At 40.7% G+C, this 25,878-nt stretch overlaps 1 protein-coding gene across 1 annotated transcript in view; it reads right to left on the reverse strand.

Annotated features, from left to right (window-relative positions):
• Positions 1–18,452, reverse strand: part of LOC142143671 (claudin-19-like) — a 41,681-nt gene extending 23,229 nt beyond the window's left edge. Inside the window, exons 1-2 of the mRNA XM_075201696.1 lie at positions 18,338–18,452; positions 17,723–17,966 (exon numbers count right to left, since the gene is read on the reverse strand). Of these exons, the coding sequence (XP_075057797.1) occupies positions 17,723–17,942 (220 nt within the window). The 5' untranslated portion in view covers positions 17,943–17,966; positions 18,338–18,452. The remainder of the gene's footprint in view (positions 1–17,722; positions 17,967–18,337) is intronic.
• Positions 18,453–25,878: the final 7,426 nt, after the last annotated feature.

Here is a 25,878-nt window from a genome sequence, read left to right on the forward strand (position 1 = left end):
TCAGTAAAGCCACAATTTCTCCCCAGCCCCATCCCTTAGTGTCACACTTGACTCTGCCCCCTGCTTTATTCCTCACAGCAAGGGCTAGATTTAATAAACGGCGGTTTGGCGAATCCGCCACTTTTCGGCCGTTTTTCCGACCGTTTTAAAACCGCAGGATTTACTAAAGGCCACTCTACCATTCAAACGGGCAGAAATTACATTTTTGAAAACCACCACTTTACAAATCGCCATCCCGATTTTAACACTGATGAACATACAAACAACCAGATTTACTAAGCTGGGGTTGGCAAAGCCGCCATCCAAACAGCCAAAACAAAAGAGGTGGTTATGATAAGCCAGATTGCTCACACTGCATGCTGTTTTATCTATCTTCCCTTTAAGAACATAAGAGGAAGCACCATGATATATAAGTTTTGGAGGCAATCATTATTTACTGATTAAGGGGCAAAATTAATGTATAATTAACTTATAAAATGATTGTATTATATTAAGGGGAAATATGAATATATATTTATATTAACAGGGCAATACTATTTGATTGTTAATGGTGGATATAATTATTGCACAATGTGGCATTACATATGTAATAATATTGTCCCCATAATATAATGAAAATTGAAATTTGCCCCCCATAAGTTATTTATAAATTAATTTGGCCCCTTAATCAATAAATAGTGATTGCCCCCCAAAATGTATATGTTAATGGTGCATCCTCTTATGCACTGAATGGCATTAAAAAACCTGTATTTTTCATGGCGGGTTGGAATAAACCACTGGTGGTTTGGATGCTTGCAATCCGCTACCCATCACCAGGCATTTTATATCACAGCCTCAAATCGTCCCATAGTAAATGCTGCGGTTTGGAACACTAAACCATTGGTAATAATAGTTGCCAATTCCGCTTATAACAAGCGGAATTGGGCTTCTTTTTTTGTGAAGTTGCAGGTTTTTATCCACTGCCGCGGGTAGCTTGTTTTTGGGCTTGGACACGTTCTCCAAGTACTCAGGCTGCATAATCGTTTGGTTTTTTTTCCTCTGTTACCATTTTGTAATTGGTGCATTCAGGTTTTTTTTTGTGGGCGGGTTTTGTAGAGAATTCCTCAAATGAAGTGGCACTTTGTGGGTGGGTGGAGTCAGAGGAGGACGTGGAATAAATCACAGGAAGACGGATCTACAGCAACCTACTGAAATAAGTGCTGTGACAGACACATGATCGCTGCACTTATAGCAGGTAACACTGCTATATAACACCCTCCCCTCCCATTCAGTAAGCTGCTCATGTCGGAAGACTGCTTTCAGAGCCCTATTTTATACTGTTATATCATGGGGCTGTGTGGTATAGACATACCAGTGTCCTAAACTACAGCATTTACTTTTTCATTTGCTATATCATTGTATAAATGTGTCCTCTTGTGTTTATAAAGGTTTTCTAAATGGAGATTCAGTGTAGAAATTAGTGTTATAGAAAAGGACGGTCCCCTGTAAGTTGGGCTTTTTTGGGGGCTTTTTAGGATTGGTTTAGGCTTGTTTTTTACTAACCGGTTGCTTGTTTTTCATTTCAGAGTTGGCAACCCTGCCGGTAATGTGTGGCAGTTTAAAACCGCCACCAAACACTGTTCTAAGGCTGGGTACACACTTCAGTGTTTTCAGTTGAGTTTTGGGTTGTCACACGGCGGTCCTTCGGCTTCTATAACCGAAGTCCGACACACTCACCTGCCTCACACTGATTCCATGCTCCAGCTGCTGGCGTCCTGTTCTTTGGCTCTGCGCATGCGCGGACTCTACCTTTTATGTCCTCTGCATGCTCCCTATTGGATACCCATTCTGGCTCCAAACTTTAAAAGGCACTTCCCCCTTCTCCTCAGTGCCTGTTGATTGTGTTACCTGCCTGGTATTAGACGTTCCGTCTTTCTCCCTGCGTGTTCCTTTTGGTCTTCAGAGCTCCATCTATCTCCGCTGTGCCGCTGGCTAAAGAGCTTATGCTCCATCTATCTCCGCTGTGCCGCTGGCTAAAGAGCTTATGCTCCATCTATCTCAGCTGTGCCACTGGCTGAAGAGCTTATGCTCCATCTATCTACGCTGTGCTGCTGGCTAAAGAGCTATGCTCCATATATCTCCGCTGTGCCGCTGGCTAAAGCGCTATGCTCCATCTATCTCCGCTGTGCCGCTGGCTAAAGAGCTTATGCTCCATCTATCTCTGCTGTGCTACTGGCTGAAGAGCTTACGCTCCATCTATCTCTGCTGTGCCGCTGGCTAAAGAGCTACGCTCCATCTATCTCCGCTGTGCCGCTGGCTAAATAGCGTACGCTCCATCTATCTCCACTGTGCCGCTGGCTAAATAGCGTACGCTCGATCTATCTCCACTGTGCCGCTGGCTGAAGAGCTTATGCTCCATGTATCTTCGCTGTGCCACTGGCCGTAAAGAGCTTACGCTCCATCTATCTCCACTGTGCCGCTGGCTAAAGAACTATGCTCCACTGTAGCACTGGCTAAAGAGCTTACACTCCATCTATCTCCACTGTGCCGCTGGCCGTAAAGAGCTTACGCTCCATCTATCCGCTGTACAGCTGGCTAAAGAGCTTACGCTCCATCTATCTCCGCTGTGCCGCTGGCTAAAGAGCCAACGCTCCATCTATCTCCGCTGTGCCGCTGGCTGGTATTAGACGTTCCGTCTTTCTCCCTGCGTGTTCCTTTTGGTCTTCAGAGCTCCATCTATCTCCACTGTGCCGCTGGCTAAAGAGCTTATGCTCCATCTATCTCCGCTGTGTCACTGGCTGAAGAGCTTACGCTCCATCTATCTCTGCTGTGCCACTGGCTAAAGAGCTACGCTCCATCTATCTCCGCTGTGCCGCTGGCTAAAGAGCTTACACTCCATCTATTTCCGCTGTGCCGCTGGCTGAAGAGCTTACGCTCCCTGTATCTTCGCTGTGCCACTGGCCGTAAAGAGCTTACGCTCCATCTATCTCCGCTGTACAGCTGGCTAAAGAGCTTACTCTCCATCTATCTCCGCTGTGCCGCTGGCTAAAGAGCCTTCGCTCCATCTATCTCCGCTGTGCTGCTGGCCACAAGAGCTTATGCTCTATCTTTCTCCACTGTGCCGCTAGTTTTAAAAGCTTACGCTCCATTCTTCCTCAGTTATACCGCTGGTCACAAGAGCTTATGTTCCATCTCTTTCCACAGAACCGTTGGCCACAAGAGAAAACAATATTGCTGGCCATAAGAGCTCCTGCTCCATCTCATCCCACAGTACAGCTAGCCTACAGAGCTTACGCTCCTCCATTCCATAACACTAATTCTCCACAAGAGCTTACGCTTCACCATTCAGCTACATTATTGTCTACAGAGCATGTGCTCCATCTTCTCTGCTGTACTTTGTTTATCTCACTCCGCTCATTCCCCTAAAGGGTCTCGCCTGACACTCCTGGTAAGGACCGCGACCTGCAGGCGGACGCAGCTAAGACCAAAGCGCCTTGCGGCGCGTCCCTGGTGAACACCGTCCGTTCGTTAGACTCCGTACCATGCTTGGAGTAGCGCCAAGTTGGGCAGATCAGAGAGTCCAATCTTCCAAACTGTGACATGAGTCAGTCGGACGATAAACAAATGTTCAGCCCAATGTCGATATGTTGGTAAACTGAACTAAAAATCTTGTTTAGCAATCGAACAATGTCCTTCCAATCCTGCAGTGTGTATGCACTCACAATCAGGATCTCCATAGAGTTTGCAGAGTCATGATCTTTTGAGCCGACCGTTATGAAAGATGAAGACCACAGATCTGAAGGTAGATCTTGTAAAACATGTATAGCGTGTACACAAGAATCGGCATGTTGATCGGGACTATTTTTTTTCAGTCTTTGGTAAAATCCTTATAGATAACACATTGGTCAAAAATTTCTGTAGTGTGTACCCATTCTTAGTAAATATACCTCCAAGTCTCTCTCTCAATCTTGTATACCTAAATATAATGAAAAATACAATTTGCCCCCTCAAGTTAATTAGAGATTAAGAAATTAGCTAGAGTGGGATCAACCAACCCAGGGTCAGGAAAGTTGGAGCCTCAGGGCCACACCACCTCCCATAAATCATTGGGTACTGGGAGCCATAAGAGCCTTACCAATCCTCACCAACCCTAGTGGGGAAAAACAAAAAAAAAAAAAGTACCAGTTACAGAAACAATGAGAATAATAAATAATTTATGATCGGGAGCTACGGCCCCAGCCTTTGACAAATGGGGTAACCACTCTAAAGTGGTGTTCAGGCACCCCCTAATGTGGGGTCACTAGTCCTAGGCTTTAAAGCTACTTGTATTTTGGCCAGAAGACTAAGGTAGTCAGAAGGGCCAGGCCATACCCTCTTACAACAAATATTACACTTGATCTTAGGCCGAGAATTGATAACAGAATTCCTTGTAGAACACAACACAAGTAAAAGTAAATAGTAAAGAACAATCTGTAACTGATGATCAAACAGGAGCCACAACTCTGCCTCTCTAGGGCCTCTCTACTCTTCCAAGTATCCTACGCACACCCAGCCCTTTCAACTGACTGTCAGTGGTTGAAGACCCCTTTACCTTTAGCACCATGCACATACCCCAGCCTCAATTCATTTTACCAAATCAGTATATTTTGCTGTGTTATATGAGTTTTAACACCTGTTTTTAAACCTCACAAATATTTTGTGTCACAGTTTTCCCTTTCAGGTTTGTCATCGTTCTATATATTTTTGTAGCTTGCAAGTTACAACCAATCTTTAAGGCTTAAAATATAAGTTCAAATGTGCTTTCTATTAGCAGGTTTGATATGACTGCACCTGCCTCTATATGGAAACACTCATCCTCCTCCTAATCACGTAGAACAATCAGCAGAACAAGTAATTAATGTTTGACAGAATATTGATGCTCCCTGGGACTGATCTAATCCCAGAGTAAACAGTTTCTGTAACAGTTTATGTTATCACAGGGTCACATGACTCATTTTGCCTAGAGATTGACCAAAGGTTCAGTGAATATTAATTGTCCCTTATTGAGCTGCAGAGACAATGACACACACCGATACTGCACCTACTTCTCTATGTCTACAAAACAAACACATCATCATGCGTCTTACTAACTGTATATTTCATGCCAGGAACAAGAATGTATGCTGAAAAACAACATGACGCATTATCTCATTGCTTTTCTGTTTCTCCTGGCATATCACTGACAATTTCATGTTTGATGTATCTATTTGCTTGCATTCTAAAAAGCAAAAATAGTATTTAGAAATACTGATTGTTATTACTTACAGTAATAAGACTGGCCCCATACCCTTCAAATTAAATGATTTTCGTCATACCTAAAACTCCAGCAGGCAGATGACCACTGCCTCCCGGTGTGTGTGGTGGTCTGGCCATTCTACATTTGGGCATGTATGACTACCAGAATATGGATATATTCTATACAGTGAATTTGTACTTTGAGTAGAACCTTGTCATTTCGACAATAATTGCCTTTATATATAAGAAGCCTATTTATGATATAGTACAAAGTTGAAAGGGTTACTGACACCTGATGTGAATAAACGTCAGTTCTGAAGTCCCAATGGGCACACAGACTCAACGGACTCTGACAGCTCTCCTGTGGAAAGGCTGCTTGACCAAGGAGTTGTGAGGGGAGTAAAGTAGGCCTTTCCAGCTTCCCAGCTAACCAAGACATCTGGATACCTGTATTGTTTCTAAACCTACACCTCCAACCAGTCTTACTAATTAAACTAGATTTTACATATAAATATATATATATATATATATAACATTTATATACTTATATATATATACAAGTTAACCCGTGCATGATACTCATGCATTCTAGTCAAATCAAGCTACTTAAGGTCTTAAAAAGGCTCTTGTCATGCATTTGGACCTAGCCCAGGCCTCCTCAGGGGAAGAGCGTTACTTCCCGACACAAGCGGCATTTTTAATGTGTGTTCATGAGGTAAAATTACTTCACGAAAATGAGTTTGACCCCTCAACTCGTAAATTTAGCCTTTACTACCCCTCCCACGGGGGAAAGGGAGGATGATGGAAGTTAACTGACTTGACTATTCTAATTTTTTTGTCAAATAATGTCAGTATACCAAATTTCAGGTCAATTGGATGAGCCCTTTCTGAGAAAATAGTTTTTTACACACACACACACACACACACACACACACACACACACACTAACGCACGCCTCTACACATGTGTGTTCATGAGGTAAAATTACCTCACGAAAATGAGTTTGAGCCCTACCAAATTTCAGCCCTTTTTGAATTTTTTTTACCACACACACTAAGAATTTAGTAGGTCAGTGTATAACTCTGCCCAGCAGGTGGCGCTGCAACTTGGTTTTTTTTTTCTACACACAGACAGACAGACGCCACTAAGCATTTATATATTAGATATATATATATATATATATATATATATATATATATATATACATATTAGAGATGGGTGGGTCCGGTTCCCCGAGAACCGAACCCACCGGAACTTTGCCTATCCGAGTACCGAGCTGAGTAGCTCGGTACTCTCCCGCCCGCTCTGAATCCAAATCGAGGCCGAACGCCATTGTGACGTCGTCGGATCTCGGGGCTCAGTTCTCGCGATACTTCAACATTATAAATAATACCCGCCTCCACAGCAATCCATCGCCATTTGACAGAGGGAGAGAGCAGGGTGTAGTCACAGGCTGATTAGAGCAGGGACAGAGAATCCAATATTCTTCTTGCAATTGCTCTAACAAAAATCGCTAGAGAAGAGAGGAGGATAGAGGTTTATTTTATTTTTTTTAATATTTGGCACTCCCCAGTGCTTTTGGGGTGTCTCCCATAATTGTGCATAAATATTTCTGGCTGTCAAAAGTCATATCTGTCAGCAGTATCTACCAACTAATTTTTAGCACTACTCAGTGCTTTTGGGGTGTCCCCCATAAGTGTGCATAAATATTTCTGGCTGTCAAAAGTCATATCTGTCAGCAGTATCTACCAACTAATTTTTAACACTCCTCAGTGCTTTTGGGGTGTCCCCCATAATTGTGCATAAATATTTCTGGCTGTCAAAAGTCATATCTGTCAGCAGTATCTAGCAAACCAATTTTTAGCACTCCTCAGTGCTTTTGAGGTGTCCCCCATAATTGTGCATAAATATTTCTGGCTGTCAAAAGTCATATCTGTCAGCAGTATCTACCAAATAATTTTTACCACTACAAGTGCTTTGCGCTCAGAATGGATTCAAAGCAGTCACCAGTCCTGATGTTAGTGTTGCAAACATGCCATTCTACACATGCAGTGGCAAAGAGAAAATGAGGCCTTCACCTTTGGCTATTAGTGGCAGATCCCAAAAAGTTACCGAGCCTACAATTGGTGCACAACTACTGTTACGCGTCAAAGCCGAGCTGCAAGATAACAGTAGGGCATTAGAGGAGAATGTTTGCTCTGATTCACAAATGACAACAATCCCTGTGGAGAGTGCATCCAACAGTGGGATGTCTAATCGTGAGCATTCTGCTGATGTGTGCCTTAATAGCCCGAGTGTAGCCGGTGATACCCAAATTGAGGATGCCACTTTGGAATTAGAAGAAGATGAGGGGGAGATTTTTGTAGGCAACGAGGGCGCTAATGAGGATGTTGATGAGGATGAGGTTGTTTGTGTAAGTCCTGCACCAGTGGCAGCAGTTCTGGCACGTGACAAGAAAAAGGCCATTGTCATGCCTGGGCATAAAACAAAAAAATCCACTTCTTATGTGTGGAATTATTTCTACCCAAATCCAGACAACAATTGTATAGCCATTTGTAGTGTATGTCAAGCCACAGTCAGTCGAGGGAGGGACCTTAACCATCTTGGAACCTTGTCTATGTTACGCCATTTAACGAGAGTTCATGGCAAAGTGTTGGGAAAAGCTGAAAGTTCTTCCCAAAAAAATACAAGCACTCCATCATCAGCTAAGACCCTCTGCTCACCGACATCCTGACGGCTACAAAATATACCCACCACACCATCCACATCAATATCCTCAGTAGCGCTTGGAGTTATCCCGGCATCCCACTTAAGGCTGGATGACTCCTGCACTATTATTGATTCCTCTGAAGAAAGCGTAGGTCCCACTGCTGCTGCTGTTGCTGCTGCTGGGGGTGAATCATCATCCCAGAGGCAGGTCAAGAAAATAAGCAGTCCTACATTTCAGCAATTAACTGTGAAACAATCATTTGCGAGGGGAAGCAAATATGACAGCAGTCAACCAGTAGCCAAGCGAATCACAGACGCCATGGCTGCAATGTTAGTGTTAGATCTGCGTCCTGCAGCTGGTTTTTCACAGTTAATTGAGGTTTTGTGTCCGCGTTACAGAATTCCATTGCGACAACATTTCTTCCGTAAAGCAATTCCACAACTATACCAAAAAGTGTGTAAAAATGTAGAGATTGCGCTGAAAAATGCCATTCTGCCCACTGTCCACTTAACCACAGATATGTGGACAAGTGGAAGTGGCCAAACCAAAGACTATATGACTGTGACAGCCCACTGGGTTGGTCATTCACTTTCACCAGCAGGAACAGCAGCAGCATGTACACCACTACGTAACATTTGTCACAGGCAGGCCACTCTTTGTATCACCGGCTTCACTAACAGGCATACGGCTGACAATTTGTTACGCAAACTGAGAGATGTGATTGATGCATGGCTTATACCACTCGGACTCTCTCCAGAGTATATAATTTCTGATAACGCCAACAATACAGTGCGAGCATTACAGCTGGGTGATTTCCAATATATTCCCTGTTTTGCTCACACCATCAACTTGGTGGTGCAGAGCTTCCTACGAAATAACCGTGAGGTGCAGGAGATGCTTTCGGTGTCCCATAAAATTTCAGGCCATTTCAGGCATTCAGCCACAGCATGTAGAAGATTACAGCAGCTCCAAGAGCAGTTTAACTTGCCCTGCCACCAACTTAAGCAAGAGGTGGTAACTAGGTGGAATTCCACCCTGTACATGCTTCAGAGGATGGAGGAACAGCGCAAAGCCATCCAAGCATATTGCACAAGCCATGACATTGGGAAAGGAGGGGGGATGTATTTCACTCTTCCACAGTGGGGAATCCTTTCAGTCCTGTGCAAGGTGCTGAAACCATTTGAAGTTGTGACGTGTGAGGTGAGTGCAGACTCTGCTAGTTTGAGCCAATTCATTCCTTTAATTAGACTATTGGAAAAGCAGCTTGAGAAAATGAAGGAGGAGCTGAAAGCAAGCAATTCAGCAAAGTATGTTGGCCTTGTCGATCAAGTACTTAATTCGATTCACAATGATCCTCGAGTTATTAAGATCTTGAACTCGGATCAGTAAGTTTTGGCCACTGTGCTTGATCCAAGGTTTAAAACCTACATTGAGTCTTTACTTGTAAATGAGCGAGATGTGAACTTTTGCAAGGAGCTCTTGCTCAGCAAGTTGGCCGCTGAACTGGGCCTCGGCTTGACGACGTGTCCTCCTTCCCTTTCTCAAGCTGCTGCTGCTCGTAAAAAATTAAATTTTCCAAAAAGAAACAGGGAAGACGCAGGGGACAGACCAGAACAATTTAACATCTGGGTTGGTTTGAAGGATTTTTCAAAAAAATGTGTCACTTTGCCCATAACTCCATCCAATACGAGTATAAACATGCAAAGGATGGTGGAGGATTACTTTTAAGAGGTAGTTGATATGGAAATGTCAGATAGTCCCTTTCCTTACTGGGAAGAAAAGCAGGCTATTTGGAAACCCATGTACAAACTTGATTTGCAATACCTAAGCTGCCCACCCTCCAGTGTGTACTCTGAACGAGTGTTCAGCACAGCAGGGAACTTAGTCAGTGATCGCCGTAGAAGATTACTTCCCAAAAATGTGGAGAAAATGATGTTTATAAAAATGAACTACATCTTCCATGAGGAAGGCCTTCACCATCCAAGACATCCAAGCACTGACTGTTCTCTAATGGCGGATTCAAGCGGCGATGAATTGATAGTCTGTGATGATGACGTACACACTGATGAGGGTGAGGATGAAGCTGAAGATGATGATGTTAACATCTTTTTAAAACTTTCTATGTAAGTGTAGGGTGCAATCTACCCCCAAAGAGGAAAGGGACTTGTGGCATTTCCATATCACGTATCGTCTTGAAAGGCTGCTGTTTGGGCAATTTATCCTTAAGGGTAGGGTGTCATAGACAGAGTGACCCCAAACTGCCTTTGTCCATTTCTCTTAATATTGTACAGTCTATAACGGCTGAATTTTTTGGTATTTTATACAAGTGGAGGGGGGCCTAGAGAGACAGAAACCAAACTGGCTTTCTCCATGTCAATTAATATTGTACAGTCTATAACGGTTGAATTTTTTGGTATTTTATACAAGTGGAGGGGGGCCTAGAGAGACAGAAACCAAACTGGCTTTCTCCATGTCAATTAATATTGTACAGTCTATAACGGCTGAATTTTTTTGTATTTTATACAAGTGGAGGGGAGTCTAGAGAGACAGAAACCAAACTGACTTGGTCCATTTTAATTAATATTGTACAGTCTATAACGGCTGAATTTTTTTGTATTTTCGACAAGTGGAGGGGGGCCTATAGAGGCAGAAACCAAACTGGCTTTGTCCATTTCAATTAATATTGTACAGTCTATAGAGGCTGAATTTTTTGTTTTTTTAAACAAGTGGAGGGGGGCCTATAGAGACAGAAAACAAACTGCCTTTTTCCATTTCTTTACATATTTAACTATAAGTGTAGGGTGTAATATACATCCAAAGATGATGGCTGCATTGCCAATATGCATAGATGGAGAGGAAGACAATCTGTTTTGTGTGTAGAAAAATTTAAGTCTACCAACGAAGAATTAAACTGTTTTTTGGATGATTTATTACCTCTACAATTAGATTACTTATCTCTAAAACAGGTGGAGCACTAAATTGGGTTATTTTAGGCCCAAAAACTTTGATTTTTCCAACAAAATAGCAAAACAAAACCAAACAAAACCAAAACCAAAACACGCAATGGCGGTTTTGCAAAAGCAAAGCCAAAACCAAAACACGACGGTAATCCAGATCCAAAACCGAATCCAAAACCTTGGTACAAAATATGTTTTTATTACATGTTTTTATGTTTTTTTAATATGTGTTAATAAAGTTTGTTTAAACATATATAACAGCAAATTATGGCTGCAAGGGCTGCAAATAGTATAGATTTATAATTATATATAGTTAATGTATACAACTATTTAATATTATTGAACTACATATATATATATATATAAATATATATATATATATGTAGTTCAATAATATTAAATAGTTGTATACATTAACTATATATAATTATAAATCTATACTATTTGCAGCCCTTGCAGCCATAATTTGCTGTTATATATGTTTAAACAAACTTTATTAACACATATTAAAAAAACATAAAAACATGTAATAAAAACATATTTTGTACCAAGGTTTAAGTCAATAAATTGGATAATAAGGTATTTAATGTGTTTGACAAAAATAATCAAAACTTTTTTGTTTCTGTTTTATTAATATTAATATATGTTTATTATGATCTTAATACTAATACTGTATATACAAAATGTTTCATAATTATCTCTATATAGAACAAGGATTATTTGAGAAAAGGAATAAGGTTGAATATGTATCGGCTGTACTTTATTGAATTGTTATCTGTTGCATCTTGCTATTAAACCTCTTTGTGCGTTGAAACCACATTGATCGCAGCTGGCAATGTTTTATTGATAAGCGATAAGATTACTTTAATAATATATATATATATATATATATATATATATATATATATATATATATATATATATGTGTGTCTGTGTGTGCACGCCACGAAGATGATGTATGCTCCTCTGTAAAGGAGACCAACACTGTTATAGTTACTCATTAAAACTGAGTAAAGGTTATTTTAGTGACGTGTGTTTAGATTACGTCTACAAAATAAGCAACTGAGGGTTCTCATGTATTTTGGAACCTTCATGTTTAAAAGGTGTAGTATTCCTCTGTTGCGAATAATCAGTATGTGTGTCCATAAACAATTATTGTTATTAAATATATCACTTTGGCGTTTTATTTATTTATTGCTTGAAAAGGCAAAAAAATATGGACAAGACAACACTAGTGCTATGGCTGGAGCCTGATTATCTGTTAGTACAGGCAGCATGCTAATAAACAATGCCTTTCTAATAAAAGCCAAAGTGGGCCGTGCTAGCTTGACTTTCTTTCTTTTCTTCCTCCCTAAGCTCTTCATTTTTGCCCTTTAACAGGAATTAAGCTCTGAGACCTTTGCGCTCTGCGGTTATCTACTATCCTTGCAGCAGTACTATCCAGAGCTCCACCATTGCCAATTTGGGGTAACATCTCCCCTTTTTCTCCCAAAGTCTGCTCAGGATTCCGAACTGGGATAATACAATAGAAGTTCAACACATTGGAGGATTCCTATCCTCCATTCTTGCCCTTATCTAATGCTGACAATACCACCACTGTCGATTCACTTGGCCCCAATGGGGTGGAACAGGCTGTTTCTGCAGACCTTCCCTACCTTGTGAGCTTCCCCCAAGGTAACCACTCCTGATCTTACTCCTGTATTTCAGATGTCATGCTTCCAAAACCACCTCTCAGCCAGCTTCAGAGCTCATCACCATTTCCATTTCCCAGCCAGTATACACTGCTCTAGAAACAACACTACAAACTGTCTTACAGAGGTTATTGCCATTCTATGGAAAGAGGGGGAGGTGAGCACTTCACCTAACTTTAAACTGTGCCTTTGATCCCGAACCTGACTAGTGTGGGGTGCATTGAAAATCTGAGAATTCAGCAGACGAGACCCATTAGGCCACTATAAAGATCGAGTCCAGAGGGCATTAAGGTCCTGGTTGCCAGTAATCAGGCTTCAGGCTTACCAACAAGAATGAGGGCTATAATTTTCATTAAGAAAAGTGAGGTTATATTCGTTCCCATTTACATGTACAGGTTGCAGTCATTGTATTGCTAAGTATGGTTGTGGTGACAACAGTAGCAAATCATGGGCTTGATGGTGATGTGGGTGACAAAATAGGAGCAAAGTTCCCAAGTGATACCTGCAATGAGACTTATGTGTGCATAGCTCCACCACTAGGCCTACATTTTGCAATAGGTATTTGAGAGAGAATTTGGAGGAAGGAGCATATAGATATGATCACACTGCTTCCATCATTTAAAGGCTTGGTGGCTAATATTGAAGTCCATAACTGTTTTGAATTGGTAGCAGGCATGTTCCAACAGAAGCGCATATATCGTGTTCAGCTAAAGCCCTTCAAGGCTTTTATGTCACCTTCATATATTCCACTATATATTCAGTAAAAAAGCCTGAGGAGTGTCACAAAGTAAAGAAAATGCTAACCGAGCCAGGTATTATAAATCCGTCTGGAATATGAAAATGTATATCCACCCAGAATATTATTTATATACACACTATACTGCACCCATACTTAGATTGCAGTATAGGTTAAACACATGAGAAAATAAGGTATGTATTCAAAGAGGCGTTCTGGGACGAGGAATAATACTAAAATATATTGTATTTAAAAAAAAATAATGATTCAAACTCCTGTATTGTATATTTGATAGCAAAATATTTAAAAATAAATAAGGGTGTTATAGCACAAAAATAGTGCAATGTGATTTAAAATAACACTATTACACTGCTGTGCAATGTCAATGATGTTTAATAACTTTCAGGGCGAAAACACAGATGCGTTTTCCGATCTGCAGGCCTTATCAGGGCAATCCTTGAAAAGTCTGCATAGCCAAATGCTCGATTGCAATTTTGCTCTGTCAGTTAGTTTGCTCTTAAAATATCAACTATGTCTGAATGAACGAGCCCATAGATAGGGATTAGAAACTGCCATATAGGCAGAAGGATAGCTAGCAATTCATGTGTGTGGTGTGTATGGATGGAGACAGTGACATTGTGTTAGCAGACTGATAGATACATGCAGTATTACAGCTACTGTACCAGTGGAGACATTCAGTCCTATGGCTATCAAGCATATATATTAGGTTATTGAATAAGCCACAGCAAATAGGGATCTACTTGAAATACTCAACACATTGGTGCTGCCTGATAACATATGCACCACTTCATAGCTATTCAGTACTTATATAATTTCAGATTGTATCTGGTCCAGTTATATAGGCAGCAGATCTAGTTATCTAATAAAGCTATTTAATACAATTGTGACATCAGAACCCATTGATAGCTTTAAAATAGATCCTTGTGACACACTAATAAATTGTAACCACACTACTGGCTAACCATCAATGCTATCTAGTTATATGAGTATTATATTAACCTATGCCTTTTAGGGGGGTGGACTAACATTTTGAGCCTTATTACTATAAATAATTGAGACTAAAGATATAAACATAATTGACAGGTTAATACTTCTATTTTAAATCACATTGCACTATTTTTTCCACTGTAACACCTCTATTTGTTTTAAAAAATTTGCTATCATATATACAATACAGTAGTTTGACTCATAGGGGTATATTTACTAAACTGCGGGTTTGAAAAAGTGGATATATTTCCTAATGCAACCAGATTCTATTTCTCATTTTGTAGAATGTACTAAATAAATGACATCTAGAATCTGATTGGTTGTTATAGGCAACATCTCCACTTTTTCAAACCCGTAGTTTAGTAAATATACCCCATTGATTTTTTAAAAAATAAATTACTAATAAAGTCTTATTATATTTTAATACTATTCCTCATCCCAGCGTGCCCCTTTGAACACATACCTTATTTTTTGGCGTGGTTAAACAATAAGTCTGAGGTGTCTCTGGCTTATATGCCAGTTTCTGAAGAGTAAGCAATTTTACGTTATATGAAATCAAAGTATAAAGCAAAGCCTCATCAGTTATGACTATGACATATGTGCTTTTTTTTTTGCTATCTGCTAAATTATCATATACAGTTTGAAATCTGCCTTTATTTTTTCTTACTTTATACTTTCAGCTTTTTAGTGCAAACATCATTTATATATTTCTCATATATTCCCATGTTTCAGTGTTTGACTTCATAGCTTTATATGCTCTTTTCTCATGGTACCTAGACTGGTTAAAAACAATTTCTATTCATCAGATGAAGAAAATGTGTTACTTAAAATCCTTATTGGAAGAAGTTTCTCTGCATTCTCAATTCCCTCCAGGATACAGTTAGTAGCAAGAAACAATAAATCTGTAATATCACATCAACTTTTACTACCTATATCGGAGCCTGACATCTTTAAGATGCGTGTAATTTATTCATAGTTTTTCTTTATAAATATTTTAGGCAAGTTTCTAAAACATATGCTTATACATATTTAATCTTTATAAGGTGTGAAAGTTAAAATCCACTCTAAGGATTCTATGGTGAAATGTAAAATGTTCACAATAGAAAATGTTTGCAACTTTTAAATAATTGTCTTTGTAAGTTTTCTTACCTGTCAAGATAATCAAGTCAATGTCTAAAGGGTCACACAAGTGAAAATAGCGGCTCTGCCTGTTTGTTTGGGAGTTCATGCACTCAACTCACCTTCAATGACTTTTACTGTTTCTATTCAATTAAGACCCAGAAGATCAACTTTATAAATACACGTTGCTTCCTAACCGGATACACTCTCTGGCAAGTTGTATCTAATGTTACCTGCAACTGAGGGATCTCAGAACAGGAAAAGAGGATCGCATGCTCTATTACATATGTGTGACCCCAACCAACAAGTCTATAGATTGTAAGCTTGCGATCAGGGTTCTCTTACCTCTCTGTCTGTATGTATTACCCAGTATTGTCTTATTAATGTTTGTTCCCAATTGTAAAGCGCTACGAAATTTGCTGGCGCTATATAAATAAATAATGATGATGATGATGAACAAGTCATCTGCATCTTGTCAGCTTTGAAATCACTGGTGTAAATAGTTTTTGATTTAAAAAAAATGTCAATCACAGTGTTATATTATAATATAAGGAGTCCAGGAGACTAGTTGAGCAACTAGTATCCTGTTATATTATAATATAACACTATATTATTAATATATATTTACCAACCCCACACGGCAGATTTCTCCTTTAATAAACTTGCCACTTTACATTCCGACTGAAAGGTTGCTGGAAATTGCGCACGTCTGTATTCAACTACAAGCGGATCTGAAGAAACGTCTCTCGTTGAATACAGGTCTAGGTACGGTCTGCTCTAGCAGACACAATACACTGCAGGATACGTACAATACATACATGGAATATAAAGTCCCAGGAGAACGCACAGAAACAAAAATATTCAATGATTGTCACCTGTTAACAATATAGGGCCTGATTCATTCAGGAAAGTTAAGTAAAAAAATTGAGTAAGTAGTCTCCTGGACAAAACCATGTTACAATGCAAGAGGTGCATATAAGTTTTTTTTTGTTTTGCACATAAGTTAAATACTGTCTGTTTTCTCATGTAGCACACAAATATCAACTTTAAATTTCAGTGTACAAATAAGCTATCAAGTATTTGTGTGCTGCATGAAAAAAACAGTCAGTATTTAACTTATGTGCAAAATAGAAAACTAATTTGCACCCCTTGCATTGTAACATGGTTTTGTCCAGGAGACTTCTTACTCAATTTTTTTTACTTAACTTTCCTTAATGAATCAGACCCATAGTCATTAATGAAAAACATTTTAAAAAAGGTTCTTTTTCCATGCAATACACTTATCATGATCTTATTAATGTCTAGTGTACATTAAATGCATTTTTACAGTTGTTCCTGATTGCAAACACATGTTCTAGCATACATAGGTGACCGCCATCACTATTACTCGGCACATACACTTGCTCTGTAGCTGGTGCAAGTGATACGACAGTAAAACACGTATTGTTCCAGCCCTGAAATTGTAGCCTGTCGTAAGAGTCCTTTGCGCTGAAAAATTAATTGGATGTTCACTGGTATATAGTCCGTTTCTGGACATGCGTAGAGCGATTTTACAAACAATATGGCACGTATCGGCATATACATTTCTTAATGATTCAGCACCTACCTATATGTCATGATGTTCTTACTGAGCTGGGTGCAAGGAATTGTTTTTTTCTACATCAATGACCCAGATCATCGACGTGCATTATTCTGTGATCAGGATTTTTGATACATCAAGGAAAATAGTTTAATGTTCTAAATAAGATCAAATCCTTTTTTTTTAAAATTCAAATATTAAATGCTAATATGAAAAAGCTCTTGGTCTTAGAATGTCTTTTGGCACTGTATATTATTGTAGTTAATACAGTTATAGCCATTGCCCTAATGAACATTGCTTGCCAACAATAATAATATTATATAAGCTACATGTAACATACCTAATGCCTGTGACGGTAATGTTATTATAGAAGGATTTGTGAAGCCCACATTCCCAATATCTAATCCCACATACTCTATTTTTATACTCGTAATACATTTTCATGTTAAATAATTGACATGTTAATAAAAAAAAACAGGTTATTATTGTCAGTAAAAAAAATATTAATTAGTTTACAAGCTTGATGGATACTACAGTCATAATGTTGTAGTTGTCCAAAAATAAGTAATTAGATATCATTGTAAAAATATAATTTGCAGCAAACAATTACAGCGGAACATGCCTCACATATTACTGTAATGTTAAATGTTAAGTGTTAAAGGTACTTACTAGGCAGACTGAACATAGACGAGAACCTCTTACACTGCACAGATCCCACAGAGGTACCCACACAATTCATCCATAGCCCTTCAAATATTGAGGTAGAGGTGATGATAGAACTGCTGCTACTGGAAGTTTTCCATTTACTGGAGACAGTGGAGACAAGTGTGCAAGTCAACCCAACCACGGCGAGGAACAAGGCACAGACTTGGAATGGGGTCCTACTCATGATGTAAAGCGTGTACCCAGGATCCTAAGCAAACACACGGGCATCAGACACCAGTTGTCCAGTAACATTCTCAATATATTGTCACACAGAAACCTATTATCCCTCACAAATTCCATTTCCTTAAGACAAGCTTATCATATGTCTATGTATTCCTGCTTTATGTGTTTATGTATTTTTAATCTAGCATAGCTGTGAAAATATTTCAAATGTAAAATGTTTCAGATGTGAAGAAATATTAAAATAAGCAGATTAACTGCGAAAAAGCCTATCCATTGTTGTCAGCTTTGCAGAAGAAGGAGTCAGGAGTGGTTCTAAAGTCTCATATTGGAAGTGACCTTAAGACTCAACTTGATGTAATTCTTTTACACCAGGTCCAATGTGAAATTAAAATTCACCTTCTCAATTCCTGTTGAGTTCTATGCTTCCTCCTCTATGGATGCAGAAGGACTTTGCTACTGTCCAAGAGAAACTCTGCTGTACAAACTCTGGTCACAATTTGTTTTGCATAAGGACATGGTCCAGGGTTAAACATCAGACACATTTATGTCAGTTTACTTAAGCATAGACCGAAACCTAAGTTGCAAAACGGCATTCAGATGACCTCAATCTCAGTCTGTCCATTAAGCCTTTAACTCTATATCATATCAAGATCACAAATGCTCTTCTGTACATAGACAGTGACACTATCTGACCCTTTGTCCCGCAAACAAACCATAGTCATTCATTTAATTTATAGACGTGACATCAAGCAGTAAAGAGAATACGGCCAAAGCCTTTTAATTTAATATTTAATTTTATTTACCTTACATTTTAAATGCTTTAATGGGAGGGGCATCACAGGCCATGTATACAGATAATCCAAATAATCCATTGTCCTGGTGACAATCCAAGTGTGGGGTATAATGACCCAAACCAAGGACCAAGAATACCTAATCAGGACTGCTGAACCGCCAGACAAGTTTCCACCTGAATATAACCATATAGCACCATTGTAACCGGGGACAATGTATAAGCCCACTCCCCTTAGCCACAACACAAGCTTTGACAGACATCAAAACCACAACATTTCCATCTGAGTATTATCATATATTCTCATCTTTATATATAAACATATTTCTTTTCATTTTTCTTTTTCTGTAAAAGAATCCATCAATACAATATTATGACAATTAACAATGTCATCATCATCATCATTTATGAGGCACCTCAGATTGCGCAGTGCCGTACAGTCATCACTACAGAATACAGAATCTTACAAATTACACAGTACATAAACATACAGGAGCAAGAGAACAAACAATTGCATCTGTATGAGACATGACAACTTAGCAGTTACAGAAGATACAGAGCAGAACATAAAGAAACTTTTCTATGAGGACAAGTAGGCGAGGACAGGTGGAAGAGAGGACCATGCTCATGAGCGCTAACATACTAGAAGGGTGGGAACACACAGAGATGATGGGGGTGGTGTAAGACAAGTGGATGAGGCAGGTGAAGCATGGGGAAGAAGTTAACTTAGCATAGGGCAGGGTAGGAAAATGTGAAGATGGAGCCCTTGAAAGATTGGAGATTGGGTGAGTCTGCCTGTCATGCGGGGCAAGAAGTTTAAAAGATGGTGAGAACCATGGGTGAAACCCTGTAGGCGTAAGTGTGAGGTGGTCATAGGAGGGGATAAGATGCAAAAGTTATCAGCAGAATGGAGTGGGCAAGTAGGGGAATATTTCTGCACATAGTTAGAGATGTAGGAGGGGTGTACATTGTAAAGGGCTTTATAGGTGAGGGTAAGCAGTTTGAACTATATCCAGCCAGTGGAGGGCTTTACAGAGAATCACAGTACCTAAGAAATTGCAGGAGAGGAACATTTAGTTGTGACGTTGCATTCAGAACAGACTGTAGGGGGGCTGAGAGGTGACAGGCACGCTGGAGAGGAGGAGATTAGCGTAATCAAGGTGGGAGATTATAAAAGCATGGACAAAGGTCTTGATGTTAGAAGCAGAGTAGGCTAGAGAGAGAGAGAGGAGAGGACAGGCCTCCTATGGAAGTAATTGAGTGGTAAAGTGCTAGAAGGACGCAGGATGCTGAAGTGTAGTGCATGGAAGGTATAACTGGTATTTACGTAGGACTCTGGAGGGTAGCGAGTGGAAAGCATAATAGTTCTAATGGTAAATGAAAAGACACTAAAAGAGACAGAGGAGAGGAATGCAGGAAGAAACATAGGAAAGCTGGGTGTGGTAAAGATCACTGGAGGGTAGGTTGCTTATTTATTGGAATGGAAATTCAGAAAAGTCACAGGAGGGTTCAGTGAGTCTTAGCAGTTGGGTAGATAACCAGTCAATGGAGTGTTGTTCGAAGATGCAGGGGCAGGTGAATTGTAGAGTCAGGAAGCGTAGCCAGGTCAGGCTTTATGCTGGGGGACAAAAGGGGGTAGCAAGAACATCCCCCCAACCTTCAAATCATTAAACACTTTCTGAAAACACATTTCTTAACTATAGTCTTCCCTACTCCTACCTATATTACTTGCATTGGTACACCCTCACAAATGTCCCATACTCCACTCTGAGCCACACCCGCTAGTCTTGTTTCAACTGTGCTCTATTCACATTAGATTGTAAGCTCTCTCATGAGCAGAGCCCTCTCAACTCTTTGTTTTCGTGTCTGCATTTATTTTGCCCACTATGTTTGCCCTGTTTTCCCCACTGTACTGTGCTGTGTAGCACTGTGGAAAATCAACAACAATAATAATATTCTAGATAAATATATTCTTTGCAGATTCAACAAGTAGATAGCAAGCAAACTGTAAATACAATATGCTATATTAATAGTGGGATCAGCACTGATTATTGTGTGTTTATTCTCTTTATTTGGTAGGTTTGCAGAAACTTCTTCAGCAGCAGTGATATGTTAATATAATGTATAATATATAATATATGTTCCATATATTCATTTTAGGATTATACACGGTACATTTATAGTTTGGTACAAATTACACCAATTGCATACATACCAACCATCCCGATTTAGGAGGGACAGTCCCGATTTGAGGGGTCTGTCCCGGCATCCCAATTGGGACAGCTTTGTCTCGATCTGTGTGAAAGTTGGGGGAGATTCTGTTTACTGCTGCACTGGTGCGCATGACAATGAAGGGATTTGGAGGAGATGGGAGAGGTGGAGAGGAGGGGGCAGCCTAACACCTCAAAAGCACTAGGCACACCTACATCGGGTGTTACCATGCTCCCAATGTGTCATGGTCACACCCCGTCCCACTGCCTGAAAGACCAACTTTGGGAGGTATGCAATTGTTGTTGCCTTTTGTTTCTTTTACAGGAAATGAAGTATTCAGTAAAAGTGTTAAAACATGTTTAGGATTACAGAGCTATTTGGATATCAGTGACAAGATTGCAGAATAGTCTATTAAGGAATGTTTACATTGGATTTCCTCCAGGTAGTTTTTCTCCAATTACATTGGTTCCTAATTAACATTATGCAGGGATATCAAAAAATCTCTACTGCCACTTATCTCCCTGACGGGCTTCCAGTTCCCCTTGTCGTCAAAATAAAAAAAGTTTAAACATAGAATTTAAAATAAATAAAATAAATATTTCAATGTAAATTCTAAAATTGTAAAAAAATGTTTTAGTTAAATAAAGCCTTCACTCCACTGAAACTGCCCTGGCCAAGGTTACTAATGATCTCCTATCGGCCAAGTCCAAGGGTCACTTCTCCCTACTTATCCTCCTTGACCTCTCTGCGGCCTTTGACACTGTGGACCACCCCCTCCTGCTGCAAACCCTTCTCTCTCGGCCTCTCTGGATCTGTCCATGCCTAGTTCACCTCATACCTTGCTAACCGCTCCTTCTCTGTATCCACGTCTGGTTCTTCCACCTCCCCCTACCCTCTCCCTGTAGGCGTCCCGCAGGGCTCTGTTCTCGGCCCTTTACTCTTCTCACTCTATACTTCCTCACTTGGCGCTCTCATCTCCTCCTTTGGTCTTCAGTATCACCTTTATGCTGACGACATTCAACTCTACATCTCTTCTCCTGATCTTTCTTCCACCCTCCTCTCTCGGGTATCTGATTGCCTCTCCGCCATCTCCTCCTGGATGTCTGCACGTTTTCTCAAAATCAATATCTCCAAAACGGAACTCATAGTCTTTCCTCCGCCCAGACTCCCATCCCACCATGACCTCTCTATTGTCATCAACAACACCACCATTTCCTCTGTTACCCATCTCCGCTGCCTGGGTGTCACCCTGGACTCCTCTCTCTCTTTTGCCCCCCACATCCTTTCCCTTGCCCAGTCCTGTCGCTTCCAACTGCGCAACATTGCCCGCATCCGTCCTTTCCTCTCTCAGGATGCCACCAAAACTATCATCCACGCACTCATCATCTCCCGCCTGGATTATTGCAATCTCCTCCTCACTGGCCTCCCCCACTCCCATCTCTCCCCCCTCTGCTCTATAATCAATGCGGCCGCAAGACTTATCTTCCTCTCACGCCGATCCTCTTTGGCCTCCCCTCTCTGCCTCGCACTACACTGGCTTCCCTTCCCCTGCTGAATCCTTTTCAAACTCCTCACCACCACGTACAAGGCTCTCTCACACTCTACTGCCCCCTACATCTCTAACCTCCTCTCCATTCACACTCCTGCTCGCTCTCTGCGCTCAGCCAATGACCGCCGCCTCTCCTCCTCTCTTATCACCTCTTCCCACTCCAGAATCCAAGACTTTTCCCGTGCAGCCCTTCACTGGAATGATCTCCCTCGTTCCATCCGTCTCTCTCCTACTTTGTGCTCCTTCAAACATACAATGAAAACTCACCTCTTCCATAAAGCTTACCAACCATCTACTTGACCACCTCACCACCTCCACTCGCTCTCCCTTCTCTCTTCTGGCACTCCTTGTGCCTGTTCTGTCTACCCTCCTTTAGGATGTAAGCTCACATGAGCAGGGCCCTCTTCCCTCCTGTCTCCTCACCTGTTCTTCTGCTCCGTGCTTATTGCATCAGCCTGCCTGGAGTTTCTGAAGTATCTGTATTTTTTGTTTATTTTTCTGTACTGTTTCACCCTGTATAGTCTACTGTTTGTACTGTGTACGGCGCTGCGGAAATCTTGTGGCGCCTAACAAATAAATGATGATAATAATAATAATAATAGTAATATGGACATCTGGCAGCTGGGCAGCATCACATACCGCATGGATGCAAGACCAGTGCAGTGTCCAGAAATGAAGCTGGCAGCAAAACTCAATGAATTGAGCTGAACAGACACCTGTGAGTATATTTACTAAGCTGCGGGTTTGAAAAAGTGGAAAGGTTGCCTATAGCAACCAGTTTCTAATTATCATTTATTTAGTACATTCTACAAAATGACAGCTAGAATCTGATTGGAATCTGATTGGTTGCTATAGGCAACATCTCCATGTCTTTTTCAAACTGGCAGTTTAGTAAATATACCCTGGAATATATATACTGGAATACTAGTGGCAGCAGACTGGGCTGCACTGTCTGTGGCAGCAGAGTCTGCAGCACAGGAGATGAGCAGCACAGAAGATCAGCAGCACAGAAGATCATCAGCACAGGAGATCAGCAGCACAGAAGATTAGCAGCACAGGAGATCAGCAGCACAGAAGATCATCAGCACAGGAGATCAGCAGTACAGACGATCAGCAGCACAGGAGATCAGCAGCACAGACGATCAGCAGCACAGGAGATAAGCAGCACAGGATATCAGCAACACAGAAGATCAGCAGCACAAGAGATCAATAGCACAGGATATCAGCAGCACAGGAGATCAGCAGCACAGACGATCAGCAGCACAGGAGATAAGCAGCACAGTAGACCATCAGCACAGGAGATAAGCAGCACAGTAGATCAGCAACACAGATTAGCAGCACAGAATATCAGCAACACAGGAGATCAGCACAACAGAAGATCAGCAGCATAGAAGATCAGCAGCACTGCCTGTGGTAAGCACCTCAGCAGCACTGGCTGTGCTACAAATGTTAGATTTACAGCTTTTTCTTATAGAACTACATTGCAGAGTTGTAGGAATACCAGAGGAGAAGGGGGGTATAAGTTAGTTAAGACTGTGGAGTTGAGTTGGAAAGCACAGGCAAGAGCATATTCTTAAAACTACTGACATTCTAAAGGATTCTCCTGCAGACGCTCATACGTGTTTATTTGATTTTCAGCCCGATTGTAAATCTCACCTTCCATTAGAGACAATTTGTTATATGGCAGTTCCAACTTGAAACTGGGTAATATTTAATGAAATGAACTTAAATAAAATCTTGCCAATTCAGTATAAATTTAGCAAAATGTACTCTTATTCAGCTACATGTAACACGAAGGTGGATATAAATTTGGCATTGGAAAAAGCAGGGGCAGGCTGGACCCCCCAGTATCTGCCCCCCAGGTTGGTCCCATAGTGGGCTACCTTGGCCTGTGTTACTGGGCCACCTGCATTTTTTTTTCCTTTGAAATATTCCTAATAGGCTGCTGAGTCAAGTCTTGCCCCTCAGGCTAAAATTTGCCAGCTCTTGCCTGGGAACTAGAGTCAGTTTGGACCATATCAGCTGGAGCAGAGGCGTGGTCGAAAATAGCTGGAACAGAAAACTTAACAGGATTGGCTAGAGCAGAAGGCTTAATGGGACTGGCTGGAGCACAGTGCTTGATGGCTGGAGCAGAAAGCTTGAATGGACTGGCTGGAGCAGAAGGCTTGAGAAGACTGACTGGAGCAGAAGGCTTGAGTAGACTTGCTGGAGCAGAAGGCTTCAGTGGACTGGCTGGAGCAGAAGTTTGGGTGGAACTAGCAGCAAATGCCAAAACACGTATTTGATTAACTCATCATCATCATTGTTTACTGATAAGGCGCCACAGATTTGACAGTGCCGGACAGTCGCCATACAACATAACAAATAAATGAATACACCTAAGTGAAATAACAGTGCAATTAAGCATAATAGCAGAAGTGTGGTACAAAACCCAAGTATGAGTAATGCTCAAGCAATTACATAAAGTAATAAAAAAAAATGAATTCACTGTGTATGAGTAAACAACCGACATAGCGATCACTCAAAGAATTCAGGGTAGGACATCTGCCCCCTGGGCTGGCCCATAGTAGGCTTCTTTGGGCTGGGTCACTGGGCCATCTGCATTTTTTTTTCATTTAAAATAGTCTTGCCCAACGGGCTAACGTTTGCCAGCCCTCCCCTGGACATCACAGGGGCAAATGAGGTAGACAGACATAAATGAGATATAGGGAAGAGAGGGCATAACTTAATTTATTGACTTTAATACCAATTGATGAACATATTACATGATTAAAACAGGTATTCCAGAGAACCTATATCCTTGTTTATACTAGAGGATGTCACTCTTGAATCAAGATGATAGGAGGTAGCAGACATAAATAGGAAGAAACTCAGCACAACACAGGAAACAAGCAAGATAGGAGTTAAGAAAACAAACCAATTCACAACATTGAATGGTGGAGGCGGGGCTTAATTGTGTCATTAAGCCTCCCCCGCTATTCAATGCCGTGAATTTCAGCATGTTATAGTGGGGGCGGGGCTATGGTGACGCAATGATGTCACCACACCCCCTCCTACCCAACCCGACAAGCAGAGCAGCAAAGTGAAACATAAAACTGAAATAGAAAAAACAAACAACTGGAACAAACGAGAGAACAAAACAAAGAAAAGCAAGATGGCCAAGCATAACGAACTAAGAACTGAAAATATGTTGTGTGAAAACTGGAATACAACACAAATAAAACGCTTTATTTTGTCCTGGCATTCTGTGATGTTCGATTTTAAAAAAAAACAGCAAAATAAAACCCTAATTTGAGTACATAGACTTGCATACAACACCGATAAAACATAAGAAAATTATTTAGCAGGAAATTAAGCAGTATAATATAAAGCAAGAAACAAAAGGTA

Source organism: Mixophyes fleayi, chromosome 3 (genome assembly GCF_038048845.1).
Source record: "Mixophyes fleayi isolate aMixFle1 chromosome 3, aMixFle1.hap1, whole genome shotgun sequence".
Taxonomy (NCBI): Eukaryota; Metazoa; Chordata; class Amphibia; order Anura; family Limnodynastidae; genus Mixophyes; species Mixophyes fleayi.